This window comes from Sarcophilus harrisii, chromosome 2, assembly GCF_902635505.1.
Source record: "Sarcophilus harrisii chromosome 2, mSarHar1.11, whole genome shotgun sequence".
Classification (NCBI taxonomy): domain Eukaryota; kingdom Metazoa; phylum Chordata; class Mammalia; order Dasyuromorphia; family Dasyuridae; genus Sarcophilus; species Sarcophilus harrisii.
In genome coordinates, this window is record NC_045427.1 from 451,672,030 (window position 1) to 451,690,123 (window position 18,094).

The 18,094-nt window shown below is 35.6% G+C and overlaps 2 protein-coding genes and 1 long non-coding RNA gene across 6 annotated transcripts in view; 2 read left to right on the forward strand and 1 right to left on the reverse strand.

Moving 5' to 3' along the window:
* Positions 1-2,617: 2,617 nt before the first annotated feature.
* On the forward strand, positions 2,618-14,067 carry ZBTB34 (zinc finger and BTB domain containing 34). The gene is made up of 2 exons (XM_023494126.2): positions 2,618-2,701; positions 10,893-14,067. The coding sequence occupies exon 2, from the start codon at positions 10,903-10,905 to the stop codon at positions 12,415-12,417; it is 1,515 nt and encodes a 504-aa protein (XP_023349894.1). The 5' UTR covers positions 2,618-2,701; positions 10,893-10,902; the 3' UTR covers positions 12,418-14,067.
* Positions 2,630-18,094, forward strand: part of RALGPS1 (Ral GEF with PH domain and SH3 binding motif 1) — a 715,060-nt gene continuing 699,595 nt past the window's right edge. For all 4 annotated transcript variants that reach the window (XR_004232244.1, XR_004232243.1, XM_031954314.1 and 1 more), the window contains exon 1: positions 2,630-2,701. The gene's annotated coding sequence lies outside the window, so the exon portion shown is untranslated. The remainder of the gene's footprint in view (positions 2,702-18,094) is intronic.
* LOC116421742 overlaps positions 13,993-18,094 on the reverse strand; it is a 74,496-nt gene continuing 70,394 nt past the window's right edge. The window contains exon 5 of the long non-coding RNA XR_004232245.1: positions 13,993-14,235. This is a non-coding gene — a long non-coding RNA (uncharacterized LOC116421742). The remainder of the gene's footprint in view (positions 14,236-18,094) is intronic.

The window sequence follows — 18,094 nt, forward strand, 5'->3', positions numbered from 1 at the left end:
ATCATACAACTGCTTCTCACAGACCTTCATTGATAGGGCTCCCTTTCTAAAGTTTTAAAAACTTTTGATTATTGCAAAGTTTTTCTTGTTATCAAGGTAAAGCCTACTACTGTAGTTTTCACATGTTGTTTATAGTTCATTCAGTCAATAAATATTTGTTGACATCAGGCAAATCACTTAACCTCCTAAGTCATTTTTTCATATCTGTAAAATGAGGGGATTGGATCACATGATCTCTTACATTCTTTTCAGTTCAAGATGTATGAGCCTATAATCTAGCACTTAAACTTTTTCCCCTCGGGGCCCCTTTTTGCCTTAGAAATTTTTATGTGATCTATTTATATAGGTATGTAAAATAGATATACACATTAAACATTTACAGACAAATCATAATTTCATAACCTCCATGATCCTACAATCATGTATTTTCTAAGCCTTTTCTACAGGTTACTTCACTGATCTTCTTGTGGCATGGTCTCCAGTGTTGTCACCATCCTAGATACCTTCCTTTGAATATACTCAAGCTAATGAATTTATTTACTAAAATGTATGATTCAGAACTGATTATGGTGCTCTAGAGGTGTTTTGATCAGAGTGTTTTGATCAGAGTTACAGAGTGGTAACTGTTACCACCCTTGTTTTGGAAACTGCCTTTGAATTAGAATATAGCTTAAGATCATGTTAACTTTTTGACTGTCATATCCTTCTGTTAAACTCATGTTTAACATGTGCTTAATGTACAAGATCATGTAGAATTAGCAGCATTTTACATGTAGCCTGGTACATAAATGAAGATCATGTGAAGTTTATGGCATTTTATTTTAAAAATCTAGTGTGGTTAATCTGGAATCACTGTAGTGGGAGAGTTGGAAATATCAGAATTTTATCAATGCATATAAGCTGGGAAGAGCTACCTAAGGAGAACTAAAAGTTTGAGAATTTGTGATCCTTTTTTTTTTCCCTTGTTAAACAGGCCAAAGGCCAATGATGCTGCTAGTGCCGAAATGGAGAGAATGGGGAAAAGGCTGTGATTTGAGGAAGGCAGACGAAGGAAAGTGGCAAGGGAAGAGAGAAGGTAAACAGCCATTTGAGGTAAATAAAGGAAAAGAGGGAAACTGAGGGGAGGCAAGATAAATCAGTACTATGTAAAACAATATATAGTGTACTCTTTGCTATTTTGGGGGGAGGAGAGGATTAGACTTTCTTGGGCAATTAGTTGTGGATCAATTGGACACATTAAGCAAAGTCCTTGTTATTCACTCTATGGCTATCCTAGCCAAACCTAGCGTAGGACACCATATTTGTTGCTATTGAAATCAAGATAGGTGCTGCCTTATCTATGGCACAGCCACAAATAAATATTTTGCCTTTTTGGGTCCTGATCAGACCTATTATAGTGTTCCTACCTTTATTACTAAAGACTGTGGTGATGGCTATCATAAAATCTTAACCTGGCTTCATATCTGCTCCATTCTGAATCACCCATTTCTCTTTTCTAGCCACAGATTGCTATGGATGTTTGAGCCACATAAGTTATCATTAATATAGTTGCAAATGAAAAATAAAATAGAGATATAATGTAAAGGAGGTGGAAGAAAAAAGCAACAGAAGAAGAAAAATTGTATTTTTCTGTAAATTACATGTACATATTTTTTCTTCTCTATTTACACACATATGGATACATGAATATATATGAATGACACAGCTAGCAATGGTCTTAACTGTGTTGACAATATTAAGGCTCAGAAAGGATATTTGATCAAAGTCTTGCTAATTTGGATCAGAAAAAAGCATTGGAATTTCTACATGCTCTCAGTATCTCCAAAACAGACCATCCAGGCATAGCATTTTAGGAGCAGTACACTTGACTGAATCATGTACTGCTATTTATCTCAGGGTTGTTTTGAAGAAAGCAATTTGTAAACCTTAAAACATTTATCAAAGTACAAGTTATTATTTGGTGGTACCATTACTGTTGCTACTGAATTTTTAGAAGGATGGCTTTCACATTTTGAAGTTCATCATTATAAAACAGAAAGACTGTTGAATTTGGAGGCAGAAGAACTGCCTTTGAGTTTAGGCTTTGCCATTTCCCAACTGTAGTCTTATAAAGTTAAGTCACTTAAACTTTTTGAGCCTTAATTTTGGTTTCTATAATATATGGATGATAATACTTGTCCTAACTCACAGGAATTTGATAAACTGTAAACAACAATATAAAAATGAATGGTAGTAATTTCTCAGTGTTATTATTGACAGCCAGCCTTCTCTCTTCCTCACAAACAGTGGAGTTAAAATGTAACAAAATAATTTTGTTAGGTTACAGTGGCTAGCATTGTCTATCCCCTGACCAATTTGGTCACAGTGTTAGCTATTGTAACCATATCCTGGTAGGTTTTAGTGACTCAGTGCTGTTAGTTAAACAGAATCCTAGGATGATAAGCTTATTAGGGTCTAATGATTTGGTTGTTCATAAAATTAAAACTCCTGTGAATTGGAGAATATAAATTTCCCAGTAACTTTCAAAGTTTAGATTTGTTGCATAAAAAGAGTGTAAGGATAGATTTAAATATTTTCTTTCCTCTAATTTGTGTCATTCTTTCTTTGTATCTGCAGGGAAAGAATGTTCTAGAAGCATAAGTTTACTGGAATATAGCAGATAATTCTTCAGCTCTTCTTCATGAAGCTGAGTTAGCATCAGGTAATGTATTAATGATTTTCTTTCTCTCTCTTTTTTTTTTGGGGGGGGGGGGGGGGGAAGAGAATCAGTATTAAGTGATTTGTCCAGGATCACACAGTAAGTGTCTCAAATGTCACATGTGAACTCAGATTCTCCTGATTCTAAAACTGGTGTTTTATTCACTTAGCTGACCCTACGTTATTTTCTTACTGGCCATTATTTCTTTTTGATATCTATACTAATCAGTCACAGCCTTCATTTGAACCTTTGATCTTAAGCAATATTAATTTCTTAGACTTGTGTTCTTAAGAAAAAATTTGAGTACTTCAGTTTTTCAGTTTAGACTCCAGATAAATGAGAGTTTTTAATTTGGGAACTTTTTTATTAATAAAAAGGAAGTAACAATTACAAAATCAAATATTTTTAATTTCTAATGTTGATCTCTGCCTTAGAAATCTGTTTTTTATTTTATTTTCAAATTCATATTCATAACTAAAACAGACATATTATGGAATCATAGATTTAAGACTATGAGAGGTACTTTATACTGATCATCTAGTTCAAACCTTTAATTTTATAGATGAGATGATTAAGGAACAATGGTACTCCTTAGCTATGATATGAACATCCAGTAATTATACCTTTATTATACTAACCATAATCCATTTTAGGGCAAACATGAACTATTTAGAAAAGTTTTTAAAAAAATTATTATAGGTGGACAATAAACATTTAGATTCTAGTTTTTTGTTTTTTTTTTTTAACTAATTTCTATAGGTATAGAATTTTTTTCCTTCCCAGACGAATACATTTTTTCTTAAAAATTTTTTAAATTGACAGAAATCTTTTTTTCTCCCCAGTGGAAAAAAAATTAAACCTCTATAGCAAATTTAGTTAGTAAAGCAAAACACATTTCTCATTATCTATGTCCAAAAAAATAAATATTTCATTTTGCATCTTGTTAACTCCTTTGGCAGGAGTTGTAACATGCTTGATTTTTTTATTTTCTGGTTATTGTGTTGAAAGTTCTTAAGTTTTTCCAAGTTGTTTGATTTTAGTGTTGTTTTTACTGTATGACTTTTTTTCCTGGTTCTGCTTTTGTTACTCTGTACCAATTCATACATGTAAATCTTTCCAGCTTTCTCTGATACTTTTCATCATTTTTTATGATTCAGTAGTACTTTATTACATCATATACCATAATGTGTTCATCCTTTTCTCATGAATGATTCTTAATTGAGAAGATATTTGACCCTTGAACATCATGGAAGCTTTCTTTTTTCTTGAGTTGATAAAGAGGAAGAAGTTGAACGTGCAGGTCTATAATCTATAATTTTTCATTTTTACCTCTATCTTTTTGTTTGTTCATATGTTTTTAAGGTCCCATTCATAATTAAAATATGAATGAATGTTTTGTTAAAAATAAGTGTTGATGAAAAAAATTTAGAGTATTAGCTTGCTATTTCCGGAATGACAACCATAAATGAGGTCATATCATATAGTAGCTGGAGGCACAGTCTTGAAATCAGTAATAAACCTTGGGCATATGCTTGTTTTGCCACCCTGGTTTAAGTCATTTAACCTCTTAGTGCACCAGGAAGCTCTCTTAAGACTATAAGTTCTCATTGAATTGTAGAACTGTCTTGGTACAGGAAGTTTTCTACACTGATTCAACTGCAGCTTTGCCCCTTAGTCCCGTGAAGATATAGTATAAATAGTTGCTATAACTTAAAATAGTTGGAAGGGACCTTAGAAGTCATCTAGTTAACCTCCATTTTACAGAGAAGAAAACTGAGGATCATGGATCCATGAAATTGGTATTTACAAAGTATCTATCACATTTTTCTTATCTACTTTTACAAATAATTATAATCAAGCTTCATGTTTTATTGTTCTCTATCTATTTGTTCATATGTTTTTAAGGTCCCATTCATAATTAAAATATGAATGAATGAAAGCAAAATATTTTACTCTTTATTTTCTTATTTTAACCAATAATAACTCTAATAACCATATAACATAGCTAGGTATTCCCTTCCTAGGTGAAGAATCTGAGGTCCATCAAGGCTAATAAAACTTAACTGTCATGACATAGGTGTGTTATAATTTTGAAGGTCTTGTAACTGAATGGCAGCCTATAACCTTGTTTTGTTCAGACAGTTCTATCTTTATTGGACAGTCAGTACATCCTTGTTATCCTTGGTGTGAGAAGTAGCTTGACTCCTCAGTGAAAAGTGGCCTAGATGCACTTACTTCACATTAATCTCAGGTTAAGCTTTGACTTAGATACTGTAGCATGGGATTTCAGGAACTTTGAGCATTTATTCTCAAAATCATTCAGAAAAAGAGAACTTTGAGAATCTTTGGATTCTATTTACAAAGCACTTTTTTTCACGATAATCCAATGAACTAGGAAATATTAACAACTACTCAAATTTCTGTGGCGCTTTCTTTTACAGAGTTCTTTTTCCATAAACAGCCTTATAAAACAAGGTATTGTTAAATACAATTATTCCTATTTTATGATGTAGAAAACTGAGGCTGAGGAGCCTATAACTTGTAAATATTGGAGCTGAGCCTCTCAAAGTCCTTTCAGTAAAGACCCTTCCAGGGGACTGCCAGCCAAGATAGCTGCCCAAAAGAGGCAGACTGCTCGGCTCCCATATACTATTGCAGCAAAAACTGAAACTTCACATTGGACCAAATAAAGATTGAGAAATCCAATGAAAAACTATAAAAAATGATTTTTTTTTTCCATGTTAGAATTGCAGACACATATCAGGTAAAAGACTGGACCATAGGAAAAGGAGCCACAAGTCACTATTCTCCCAATAAAATCAAAGAGATATATAGGCTGCAAGGTTTTGTGTCCAAAGAGTCACAAGAAGAGAAGGCTTCCCTGAGAAATCCTCAGGGTGATTAGGAAATCACCAGGGAGTGGCAGCAACTGGCATATTGTGATAGTGCTCAATTCAGATAGTTTAGGCACCCAAGGACTTTAAAATTACTAGCATTTTGTCCTGAGATACCATAAAGGACTGTAAAGAGCCAGCATTTTAAACCTAAAAAAGCCAGTGGGGCCTAACTCCAGAAGGTAGAGGTCATCGCACAAACTCAGATGGCTCAAGGGAGATCAAGCAAGGCTGACCAAAGCTCCAATTCAGAAACTAAAGTTGAAAAAATGACTAAACCAAAAAACATGTGGCCCGTTATTCAAAAAAGTTAATATAGATCTGAAGATTCCCAAAAATCCTACCTAGGAAGAAAAAGCACCTATGCAACAACTCTAAACAGACTCATAGGAAGAAAAAAAAAAGGATTTTTTTCCCAAGGACTATATGAATACCTAGAAGAAAGAAAGCAAAAGATAAATAGTGAAAAATTACATGGGTTAAAAAGAATTGGAAGAATAAGTAGAAAAGAAAGTGTTAAACCTTTCTCAAGAAATGGAATTTCTGAAAATTAGAAGAGACTAAAAAGAAATCAGTGACTTAAAAAAATAGCACAAAATCAAAGTTGAAAAAATAGAAGAAAGTTGAGATAAATGAATTTATAAAAAAGATATCCTAGAAAACAGGTGAGATTAAGAATTTAAGAATTCTTATACTTGTAACCATAATTCTTTTTTTAGACCTTCATACTATATTTTAAGATTTCATAAGTGAAAACTAAACAGCTCTTTTAGTACAACAGGGTAAAACAAAAATAGAAAGAATCCATCTTATCACTTCCTGAAAGAAAACCTAACCTGAAAGGTCCTAGGAATGGTGTAATCAAAATTTAGAGCATGTATATCAGTGTAAAAGTTATTTATCACATCCATTCAGAAAAGGAGGAACACAAGGATGAAGGTGTCACAATGAGAAAAGAGCTTGGTCTAATATTCTTAAAGGTAGAAGATACAGGTTTATTACCAAAAATAACTTGCTCTACAAAGCTAAGTATAATCCTACAGTGAAAAAAAATTGACCTTTGATGGATTAGACAATTTTCAAGTATTTATGATGAAAAGATGAGAGCTTTGTAAGAACTTTGAAATACAAATATGAGTCCAGAAAAACATAGAAAGATAAATTTATTTGAGTAATTGGAAGAAACTGTGTAATGATGTAGGTTAATATTTCAAAAGGGAGAGAGGAAACAAGTCTCTCTTCAGAGTTCCTCATTGGATAGCGAGGGAGCTAAGTAAGAAAAACAGAGGTCTTTTGGATGGTAGGGTAGACTGGTTCTACTCTGCTTCATATAAAAAAAGGAACACCTTCCTCTGTATACCTTTCATCTCTTACTGTGCTTCATGTCCCTTGAGAAAATGTGGCAAGGGGCTCGTTTTTCATTTGTCACAAGGTGACTTCCCCTTCAACTGGGAGTCTTTTGCTTCTTACTATGCTGCCTGAGGATTGAGCTAACTTCCATATGTGCAAGCATAAAGCAACTTCTACCCTCTGCTGGTCCAATATCCCAACTTTGATGCAGGAAACTTTCAGCGTAACAATCTTCCTTTGACATCAGGCCTTGCCTCTCCTACTGCATCTGTTTCTTGAAGGAAGACAAAGAGGAAAATCGGTGGGGATTGGGACTTCCTTGCCCTGCTTCACCTTTTTCTTGGCTAGTCTCCAGCCTTTGGAGGGAAGAAGAGTAGTGAATCTGACTGTCTTCCATCTTTTATTGTACTTATATCCAGCCCAGTCTCCAGGTTCCTTTGGGAAGAGGAGGGTTGTCTTTGATGATGAACATTGTCGCACCCAGTCATATTCCACTTCTCCCAGTAATTCTGAATGCCCATAGTATCATCATTTAAAGTCCTCAAACTTTTTAAATAAGGGGCCAGTTCTCTGTCCCTCAGACTGTTGGAGGGCCGGACTATAGTAAAAACAAAGACTTTGTTTTGTGGGCCTTTAAATAAAGAAACTTCATAGCCCTGGGTGAGGGGGATAAACGTCCTCAGCTGATGCATCTGGTCTGCGGCTGTAGTTTGAGGACCTCTGATTTAAACCCTATTCCCCATCCTTCACCTCTCTATTCTTATTTCCATACTCTTCTACCTTTGCATTCCACAGTTTAAAAAAAATCATCCACTATTCCATAGACAACAAACTTCATTCTAAATATTTTCCCTCTCTCACTTCTTCTATCTACTAACTTTTATTGAAATCTAGCTCCGTACCAATAACACAGCTTTCCTGGTCACCCTTTTTCAGGTTACACATCTTCCCTCATTTTCTTCAGCCAAGGCCAGGAGTCATAATAACGCTTTCAATTCCTCCCATTACAACTGTCTGGTTCTTTCCCTACCTTCATTACTAAGTAACCTGTCCTCTTTTGAAATTCATTCTATTAGTCTCTACCACCCTGTTAAAATCCTGGTAACCCTTTTCTTCACCTTATTCTATTTCCTTCCTCAATGACTTCAGTATGTGGTTCACAGTTTTTCTGTCCTCCCTTCATACTAAGGAACTTCAACAAACATATTGACTCTCAAATACCTTACCCTTTTAGTTCCTCCACCTATTCATTTCCCATGATTTCCATCTTACCTTAACCATACAAAAAAATGGTAATTCTCTTGTTCTTAACATTACCCACAAATGTACTACCTCCCTGTTCCAGAATTCTGAAATCCTCTTACATGGCTTAACTTTATCTGACATAACTTATTGTCTTTTCACCTCTCCCTCTGCCTATTCTTACAAAATGCTTATTCTTCCTCTATAATGTAACCTCTAATTCCTTGAGTCCTCAATTCTGTCTGTGAGACTACCTCTCTTGCACTAGCCATTCTCTATTCTTTTCAGCTTTACACTATTCTCTTTTGAATCCATCCTCCTACAGTGTCATTTTGCCACTTATCCCTTTCCACACCTTAGCCTTGGATCATTACCACTTTTGGTACTCTCTCTCCTATACATATTATACTGAATGAAGGAAGAGAAAATAATGTATTGGATCCAGTACAATTTGCCCATCCTCAGTTGAATCCTTACTGCTATTAGGCAGTCCTGTTATTCTCTTTTCAACTCACTTATCCCACTTCACAATAGCTCTTCCATACCCTTTTCATCCTGCCTGAAACTTCATGTCTTCCCCTCACAAATTCTTATTAGTTAAGAACTTTGCCTCATTTAACAAAAAAAATTTAGACCATTCATTATGAATTCCTTCTATCCCATCTCATATAAGTCTTTTGCCTTCCACCACTATGTCTTTCACTTTTGTCTCACATGATGATGTGACTTTATGCCTTACTAAGGTTAACCTTTTCTTCTTGATAAGCAAATTTCATTCCAGCCTAACTCCTCTAATAAACTTTGTTCTTCTGTCATTTCTATTTTTATTCTTTTTTTTTTTTTGGTCTACTGACTCCTCTACTGTTTCTGTTTAAACATGTTCATGTCTCCATCACTTGAAAAAAATTTGATCTTTTCATTACTACTATCATCCTATATGTATTCTTTCTTTATAGCTAAACTTCTTTGAAAGTGCTGACTGATAGGTACCTTCACTTTTTCACTTCTTATCTCTTCTTAACTCTTACTGTCTGTTTCCATCCTTATCATTCCACTATAATTGTTCTCTCCAAAGTTACTGATATCAAATCTGACCTTTTCTTAAGTACTATTGTCCTCAACATTTCTGTAGCATTTGACAATATTGGTCTTGCTCTTCTCCTTGATATTCTCTTTTCTCTGGGTTTTTGGGATACGATGCTTTTCCTAGTTCTCCAATCTAGGAGATTTTCAATCTCTTTTGCAGGGTTTTCATCCAGGTCACAACTGCTAAAACTGTGGATGGCCTAATTATCCTGTCTTGGGCCCTCTTTTTCTTCTCTCTCTAAACTATTTCATTTAGTGATCTCATTGATTTACTTACTATTCCTATCCCTATTATTATCAAACACAAGTCTGACCATTTGTTCCCCTATTAAATAAACTTCTGTGGCTTCTCCTGGATCAAATATAAAATCTTCTTTCTCATATCAAAAGCCTATATAACCAACACATTACTCCCTACCACATACTTTTTGATCCAGTGATATTGGATGAATACTTAAACACTTAGTACATTTTGTTGTTAACTATATCAAATTCAACAGAGAGAGTTGGAGTTAAGGGAAGATAAATACTAAGGAGGGAATAATTGGAACCAAAACATTTCCTGTTCTGGAAAAGAGAATTAAAAGGAAAAAAGAAAAGTAAAGGACTTGAATCTAAAAAAGAGGGAAGGCATACTCATCAGTTAAGGGATGGCTGCTGAATGGTATTCTGGGAATAATTGTGTCAGAAGAAATGACTAAAAAAAGATGATTTCCGAGAATCCTGTGTAGTGTGAGTTCATATTTCAATATGAAATATACAGAACCAGGAAAACAATTCATGTAATAAGAACAGCATGTGTAGGAAAACAACTTTAAAGACTCAAGAATTATGATGTATGTAAAGACCATCCTTCCAGAGGATTAGGATGAAGCTTATCACTCAACTTCTGACAGAGTGATGATGGATTTAAGGTGCAGAGACATACCTTTTTGGACATGACTTGATGGAGATTTGTTTTGCTTAGCTATGTTTATTTAATACACACTTTATTTTTTTCCCTTCTCTTGGTTAGGGGGGAGGGCACAGGGAAGGCTGGCAATTTTGATGCCACAAAAAAGGACTATTAAAATACTTTATAAAATATATAGAAGAAAGTTCAAATCAACAGGACTGTTTTGAAAATAATGTGTGGAGTGTGTATGTATATGTGTGTGTGTATACACACGCACACATATCAAGCAGTATGAACTCATCACAATTTATGTTTTGTATATATGGAAGTGCTCATTTTTTGGTGCTTTAAATTCAAAAGCAGTTTAAATTTAAAACTTAAAAAAAAACAACAATAAAGTCCCTCTGATTCTAAATTTGAGTCTTCCATGATTCTTTTCTAGCTCTTAAGTCTTATGATTCTATTAAAAGAAGAATGCTCCGATATGACTGAGAGTAGAAGCTTTAGGAGTTTCATGTCACACACACAAACTTATGCCCATGCCATTTTTACCACATGATATAGAATATAAATGGAATATAAACTTCTCTGTTTCCCTCCCTTCCTCTCTTCCTCCTTTTTTCCCTCTCTCCTCTCCTTGTCTTTCCTTTTCTTTTCTCTCTCTTTCTCTCTCTCTTCCTCTCTCTCCCTTTCCACCCTCTCTCTTTTTCTTTCTTTCTCTCTCTAGATTACGCTTCATGTCAGTAGAAATGGACAGCAGCAGTTTTATTCAGTTTGATGTGCCCGAGTACAGCAACACAGTTCTGAGCCAGTTAAATGAACTCCGCCTTCAAGGAAAACTGTGTGACATCATTGTGCATATTCAGGGCCAGCCATTCCGAGCCCATAAAGCCGTCCTTGCTGCCAGCTCTCCCTATTTTCGTGACCATTCAGCATTAAGTACCATGAGTGGCTTATCCATCTCAGTGATTAAGAATCCTAATGTCTTTGAACAGTTGCTCTCATTCTGTTACACTGGAAGAATGTCCTTACAGCTGAAGGATGTTGTCAGTTTTCTCACTGCTGCTAGCTTTCTTCAGATGCAATGTGTCATTGACAAGTGCACACAGATCCTGGAGAGCATCCATTCAAAAATCAGCATTGGGGATGTCGACTCTGTAACCATTGGTGCTGATGAGAACTCAGAAAACCGCAATGGAGTTAAAGAGAGCAGCTTCTTTGCCAACCCAGTAGAGATCTCGCCTCCATATTGCTCTCAGGTGCGGCAGCCAACATCTGGTAATGATCTACGGATGGAGGCAACTCCAAGCAAATCTCTGCGTGGCCGCTTGCAAGAAGAAGGCCATTCAGATCGAGGAAGCAGTGGGAGTGTCTCCGAGTATGAGATTCAGATAGAGGGTGACCATGAACAAGGGGACCTGATTGTGAGGGAGAGCCAGATCACAGAGGTGAAAGTGAAAATTGAGAAATCAGACCGACCCAGCTGTTCAGACAGCTCTTCTTTGGGTGATGATGGCTACCACACTGAGATGGTAGATGGTGAACAAGTGGTGGCAGTGAATGTAGGTTCCTATGGCTCTGTATTACAGCATGCGTACTCCTTTTCCCAAGTAGCCTCTCAATCATCTAGTATGTCAGAAACTTTTGGAAACCTGAGCAACTCCAGTCCATCCAGGTCCATGCTAAGTTGCTTCCGAGGGGGCCGGGCCCGCCAAAAACGCCCTTCTTCTGTCCATCTACATAGTGATCTGCAGAGTTTGGTACAAGGGTCAGATGGTGAAGCTCTTGTGAATAATCCTGGGTATGAGAATAGTCCCCGGGAGAGGAGTGCACGAGGCCACTGGTATCCATATAATGAAAGGTTGATCTGCATTTACTGTGGGAAATCCTTTAACCAAAAGGGGAGCCTTGACCGGCATATGCGACTCCATATGGGAATCACCCCTTTCGTATGCAAGTTCTGTGGTAAGAAGTACACACGAAAGGACCAGTTGGAGTACCACATCCGTGGCCACACTGATGATAAGCCTTTCCGCTGTGAGATATGTGGGAAGTGCTTTCCTTTCCAGGGAACACTCAACCAGCACCTGCGGAAAAATCATCCAGGTGTAGCTGAAGTTCGCAGTCGCATTGAGTCCCCAGAAAGAACAGATGCATATGCAGAACAAAAAATAGAGAATGATGCCTCCAACTCTGAGGCGGGGCTAGATTCCAGTATGGAAATTCACACAGTGTCTAATGCCCCTGATTAGGATATTAAATAAGTGCATCCCAAACAAAGCACACTCATCAATGCATTTAAAAATTTTTTGCTGTAAGTAAAACTCAGCCCAGTTACTGACCTGATCACCTTGAAACCTAGTAGGTGCACAGTAAATTTTCCCAAGGTTTCTAGATAGCACACTTTGCCATTTTTGTTCTTTGCTTCTAAGGAGATTTGGGTATATGTGTGTTGAAAGAGCTTAGAATCCGAAGGGCCAAAAATACAGGGAAAACATGGGCTAAAGCTATTCCTCTGGATGAATTATTCTGGCAATAGCACAGCTAAGCCAATTGGGTTCACCCTTACCTTCACTACCCAGGGGCATATATTCTCTCTTTAGTGTGCATGTAGGTTTCTATGCATGTGCATGGAGAGAGAATAGTATGTGTCCAGATGATCTGATGATTACCTTTTAGAGTTGAAAATTACTTTTTTTGGTAGTTAGAAAATTTATACATATATATATATATATAATAAAGCATTTATTATATATATTACATATATACATTCTTAAATTTACTTTTATTCTGGTTGAGGTGAATGCAAGAGGAATATGTAAGTTAATATAGTGTGTACAGGGCTTTTTGACTCTTAATCTCATCTCTACCTGATATATTTTAAGATCTTGCTCCTTATCCCTTAAAGAATGTTATTTGGTTTTCTGATATATTAATCATAGCGTCCAAAAGTCTCAGCAAAGCAAATGATACTTACTGTTTTTTATAACTCCACTTCATAATGAACACATAAACCAAATGCCATAAATTTATTCAACTCTAGTTAGAATTGTTTGGAATTTTTGTTAGTTGTCCAGTAGGTAAGCTGGATGACATGTGGTGCTGCCCTTTTTTACACAAGTGTAATGTAATTATTATCCAACCCTAAAGTAACAGTGGTTTTAAATGTTTTTACTGGCCTAAGAATCTACCTTCATTTCGTACTGTAGAAACCTAAATACCAGGTAATTAAATCAAATCACTCTACATGATGAGTTGCTACTCTTACTAAAGGAAGAAGGGTTGTAACTCTGATTATATCTCCACACAGTGTTGATATATTTTTTTGTTGTTGTTTTCTCCAAAAAGCCAGTTCAGGTGCATAGTAACTTTCTATATTGCGGTTCCTTGTGAAACTGCGAAACTTGGAAATTTGTACTTTTTGTAAAAATATATTCTATGGGAATCGCAAGCAATATGTCTATCTTGTGTGCTACATAAAGCCACAGTGGCTTCCCCATTCTTTCAGTGGCTAATCAGTGTTTCCTGCTTAAAGAAACCAACCATAAGAAACCCTCTTTAAGATACTTTGTGTGTGTCACCAAATATTTGTGTGTCACCCATGTTTGTTTTATGTGGTGCTACTTTTATGTTTAATATCAGTTAGGTCAGTATAATATAGAAAATGTGAAACCTAATGATGATAGTGAATTATAAGCAACAGGTGTGTTTTTTTCTTTTCTCTTTTTAGTTTGCTTAGAAAAGAGACCTCAAAATCTTGTGCTGGCAAACACGTTACTATATAAGAACAGTGATTCCTATTTGAAGATTTTTTTTTTATTCATAAGGAAATGTGTTTAGTTTTCTACAGAGTGCTCAATATGTACTTACAGTGTACCAAAAGATTCTTTACAAAAAAAAAACAACAACAACCTCTATTAGTTTGGTACTGTACATTCTCGTTGATCAAGAGCAAGTCATAGGTCATGAGCAGCTGCTCTGGAGGTTGCCATGAGAATGACCAGCCTTCCATAACTCCTTTCTGAAATAGTAACTTAGCTCTGCAGATTTCTTATGGAAAAACTTCTCAGCTGAAAAAGAGAGAAATGATTTTTAAAAATGAGCTGTGATGTAGTTTACAGAATTACCAAAAAATTAAAAAAAATTATATATATATATATATATATATATATATATATATATACACACACACACACATGTGTGTATGTATACAAAAAGTATATATACATATATGTTTGCTGGTTTGCAATGCTTTTGTGGCTCTTATAACTTATAACTAATAGTGGGGTGTTTTTTGTTTTGTTTTGTTTTGTTTTGCTTTCATTTTTAAGAAAAAAGAAATTCAAGCCCTCGTCCATAATGACCCCTTGTGGGGTGTGGCTGTGTGGTAGCTGCTTTCTTTAAAATGGTGTCTGCTAACCTTGTAACCAGCTGCACTATGGATCAGTGTTACTACATACAGATTACACTATAAATCTAGCTGCTCCAGAGGAGTAGCTTTTAGCTAAATCGGGTATATAATATGCCTTTTTTCCTCTTAAAACTGCCTAAATAAGGGGTTTGTTCTCTCCCTGAAGCACTTGTGTAACTCCTGTTAAAGCCTTGTGCCTCACGGGGAGACTGGACTCTTAAGTGTTTACCCAATTAAATACATTCTGGGGTTTCAGGTAAATGTTTGTGGTGTTCTTTCTTACATGAATGAATTTTTGTTTTGTTTTGTTTTGTTTTTTAAAGAAATTAAATGCAAAAAAAAAAATTGTGTTTTGATACAACTATGTGACAAGAAATGGCCAAATCAAGGACACGGGAGGTTGGGCTCAGGGAACCCCCCTTCTCCTTTCAATCTTGGACCCCTTGGGTTGGTTTCCCTAGTATTTTGTGTGAACTAAGGCAAGTTAGGAGAAGGGAAGTTTGGGCGGCACCTTGTACGTCCTGGCTCTTGTCAATGTGTCACAGTCTTAATCTTATTTAAATGGAGTTCTTTGTATTTGTAAATCTATTAAACTGGTTTGAGTTTACCAAAGAGTGACTTATCCAAAATTGTCTCTGACAAAAAATATATATATATATACATTACTTTGATTGTACAGTTCAGGTTCAAAACATTGTAATGGGACTGTTAAGGGGCAGGAAATTGATTCATTTTCTCGATAATAATCATGATTCAACATTTTTGCAAGTTCCACTTGCTTCCCATTCATGTTGCTAACACTTTACCCTTTCCACTGCTAGCAGTGTTAAGAATGAATTCTCAAGCCATAACACAGTACTGTAACCACTCAGCAGTGCTTTGGAGAACACAGACATATAGACCAGTTTAGGGCTCATCTTTTGGAGTATTCTTAAGGTCACACTACTCAGTGTGAAGTCTAATATCAAATGAACTTCCGATCTGGCAGCAGCAGTTAATTGTGCCTTGTCACATGAGAATATGCCAGGGAGGTTATCAAGACCACAATCTAGAAACCTTGTCTCCCCGAAGTTCATTTCATTTCTCCTCAAAGAAGAAATATGCTGAGTGGTAACTGCTTAAAGCAACTTTTAAAAAAAGTACAGTACCTATTTCTGTACAGTTTGGGGAATAACACAGTACTGTTTTACATTTCATTTATAACAAATGCAGAAGTCAATAAAATACAAGTGATATGTGAAATCTTTTAACAGTGAAATATATCCTGAATTCATATAGGCTTGTTCATAATTGAGTCTCTTCTTGAGCTACCTTTTTCAATAAATAGACAATGTGAAGACAGTGGCGGTGTCCTTTTCTATAGATATTTAATCTGTTATTACAAACTGTGAAAACAAAGAACTTTATACTTTTGCTAATGTTTGTGGTTTTAAATAGTTACTTTGGTTCTCCTAATCTGTTTTCTACCATATCATTTCTATGAAACCTGTAAAATACATTTAGAAATTATATTTGTAAATACAACATATTATATGTTTCATTTATTTTACTGAGTAGAAAGATTCATGATTGGATTCTGCCTTTAATTTTTGTTGTATTAACAGAAAGGATACTGTCAGTTCACTGTTAAGCAAAATATACTGTAGAACTAAATTGATTTCTAGGATTCTTCTCAGGCATGAGTAGGAAACTCATGTTTTCCAAAATATAACCAAGTCTTCACTTTGCTCTTAGCCCAAATGGTAAGGCCTGTGTTATAATTAAAAAAAAAAAAAAAAAAAAAAAAAAGCCCAAAGCATGGGAAGAACTTGCAGAAATAAAAAATAAGGGCTGGGTAGGGGAGGGTAAGAATTTATGTGAATGAGCTTTACTTTAAAGAAATCAGTGTATTTTATTTGAATAGCTTTTTATATTAGTTACTGTGATTCTTTTATTACGGTATTCTGAAAGGGTTTCCTGCGAAGCCTCCTGAAAGGGACTCAAATATGCAACACCGAATCTATTTTCCAAGGGAGTATTCCCCTTGGATGGTGCTTCTAGACTGGTCAGGGTTATTTATTAAATTTTATATATGAAAAGTATTTGGGAATTGTGTAAATCTTTATATAAATCTAGTTCATAAATCATAGATTTCATAATTGCTCAGTGCAACTGAACTAGAGGTTCAGGAAAGTCATTCGCTTTGTTCCAAGTTTATAATGGCTATTGTGCATTTTTTACATATCTTGTTCAAAAAGTGCCAGTGTGGTTTAGCTGCCTCTGCCCAATATGGGACTCCCTAGGCCAGGCAATGACCTGCTTTCTCAGGATTCTTGAATCTGTGAAGACTGCTCGGCCTAGCTGAAAAGGGAGCCTGGGACGCCCCACACTGTCCCAGTATTTTGATCAAGTGGAGCAATGAGCCTTGCTTAGGATTCACTAAGCATCTGCCCTAGTGGCAGCTACAGTAAACAAACCTCAATATCCCTCCTCAACAAGTATGCTGTGAATTCAGTCTTTGGACTTGTGTCCAAGGCCTTGGTTGTTGCCCTGACTATATAGTAAGAGGTAAATTAAATTGGTTTGTTATGAGAATAACCATTTAGTAATGTGAAAAGTATTTCTGGCCACTTTTTTTTGGTAGGGCTAACATTCTCCATTATAAATGGTGGAACAATCAGAATGATTTAACTCTCAGTGTCATTATCTTGCAATATAAACTGGTAACCTCACAAGTCCCCACTTCATCGCCACATGAAGTAATGAAGCTAGCTAAGCTGATGCTGTCAGGATAGTAACTTGCCATAAGGATTCTTTTATAAGCATGAATTTAAACTATTTATTCAAATGCTATTTTACTCTTGTACCCATTGGGTTTTAGATTTGTGACACGGATACTTCAGTGCTGCTTAATTTTGTTTGGATGAATTATTGGTTCTTGCTTGTAAATGGCTTTTTTTTTTATGGTATCAATAAAGTCAATGGAAATTGCTGTTTGTAAATAAAAATGCTTATAGAGCAAAAGTAGCATGGGCTGACTTTTTTATATTCCTCCTGATTGTGCCAAGTATTATTTATTCTGACATCCATTCATTCAATGAAACTATTTTAGATGCTGACTGAAGAGCCAGAAGATAAAAAGTTTTGGTAAAACATGGTACCTGTCCTTACGAACTTATATTCTCATCAGAAACCAGGGGATAGATTGAGTCAAGAGTGGTTTTTATGTTTTAAAATACAATAAGACTTTTAAAATGTAAAATCCATTTAGGTACATTTGAGATTTGTTGGCTGTCCCTGTTATAGTGTAAAGGGAAGAAAAAGGAACAAGTGTTTATATAGATCCTACAATGTGCTAAGCATTGAGCTGACTACTTTATAAATAGCTTATTTGATCCTCACAATAGCCCTGTGATGTAGGTACTAGCACTATCTTCATGTTAGTTTTGTGAAAACTGAAGCAAACACAAGCTAGGTGACAAGCCCAGCACCACAGCTAGTAAAAATCTTGAAGTTAGATTTGAACTTCAGTCTTCCTG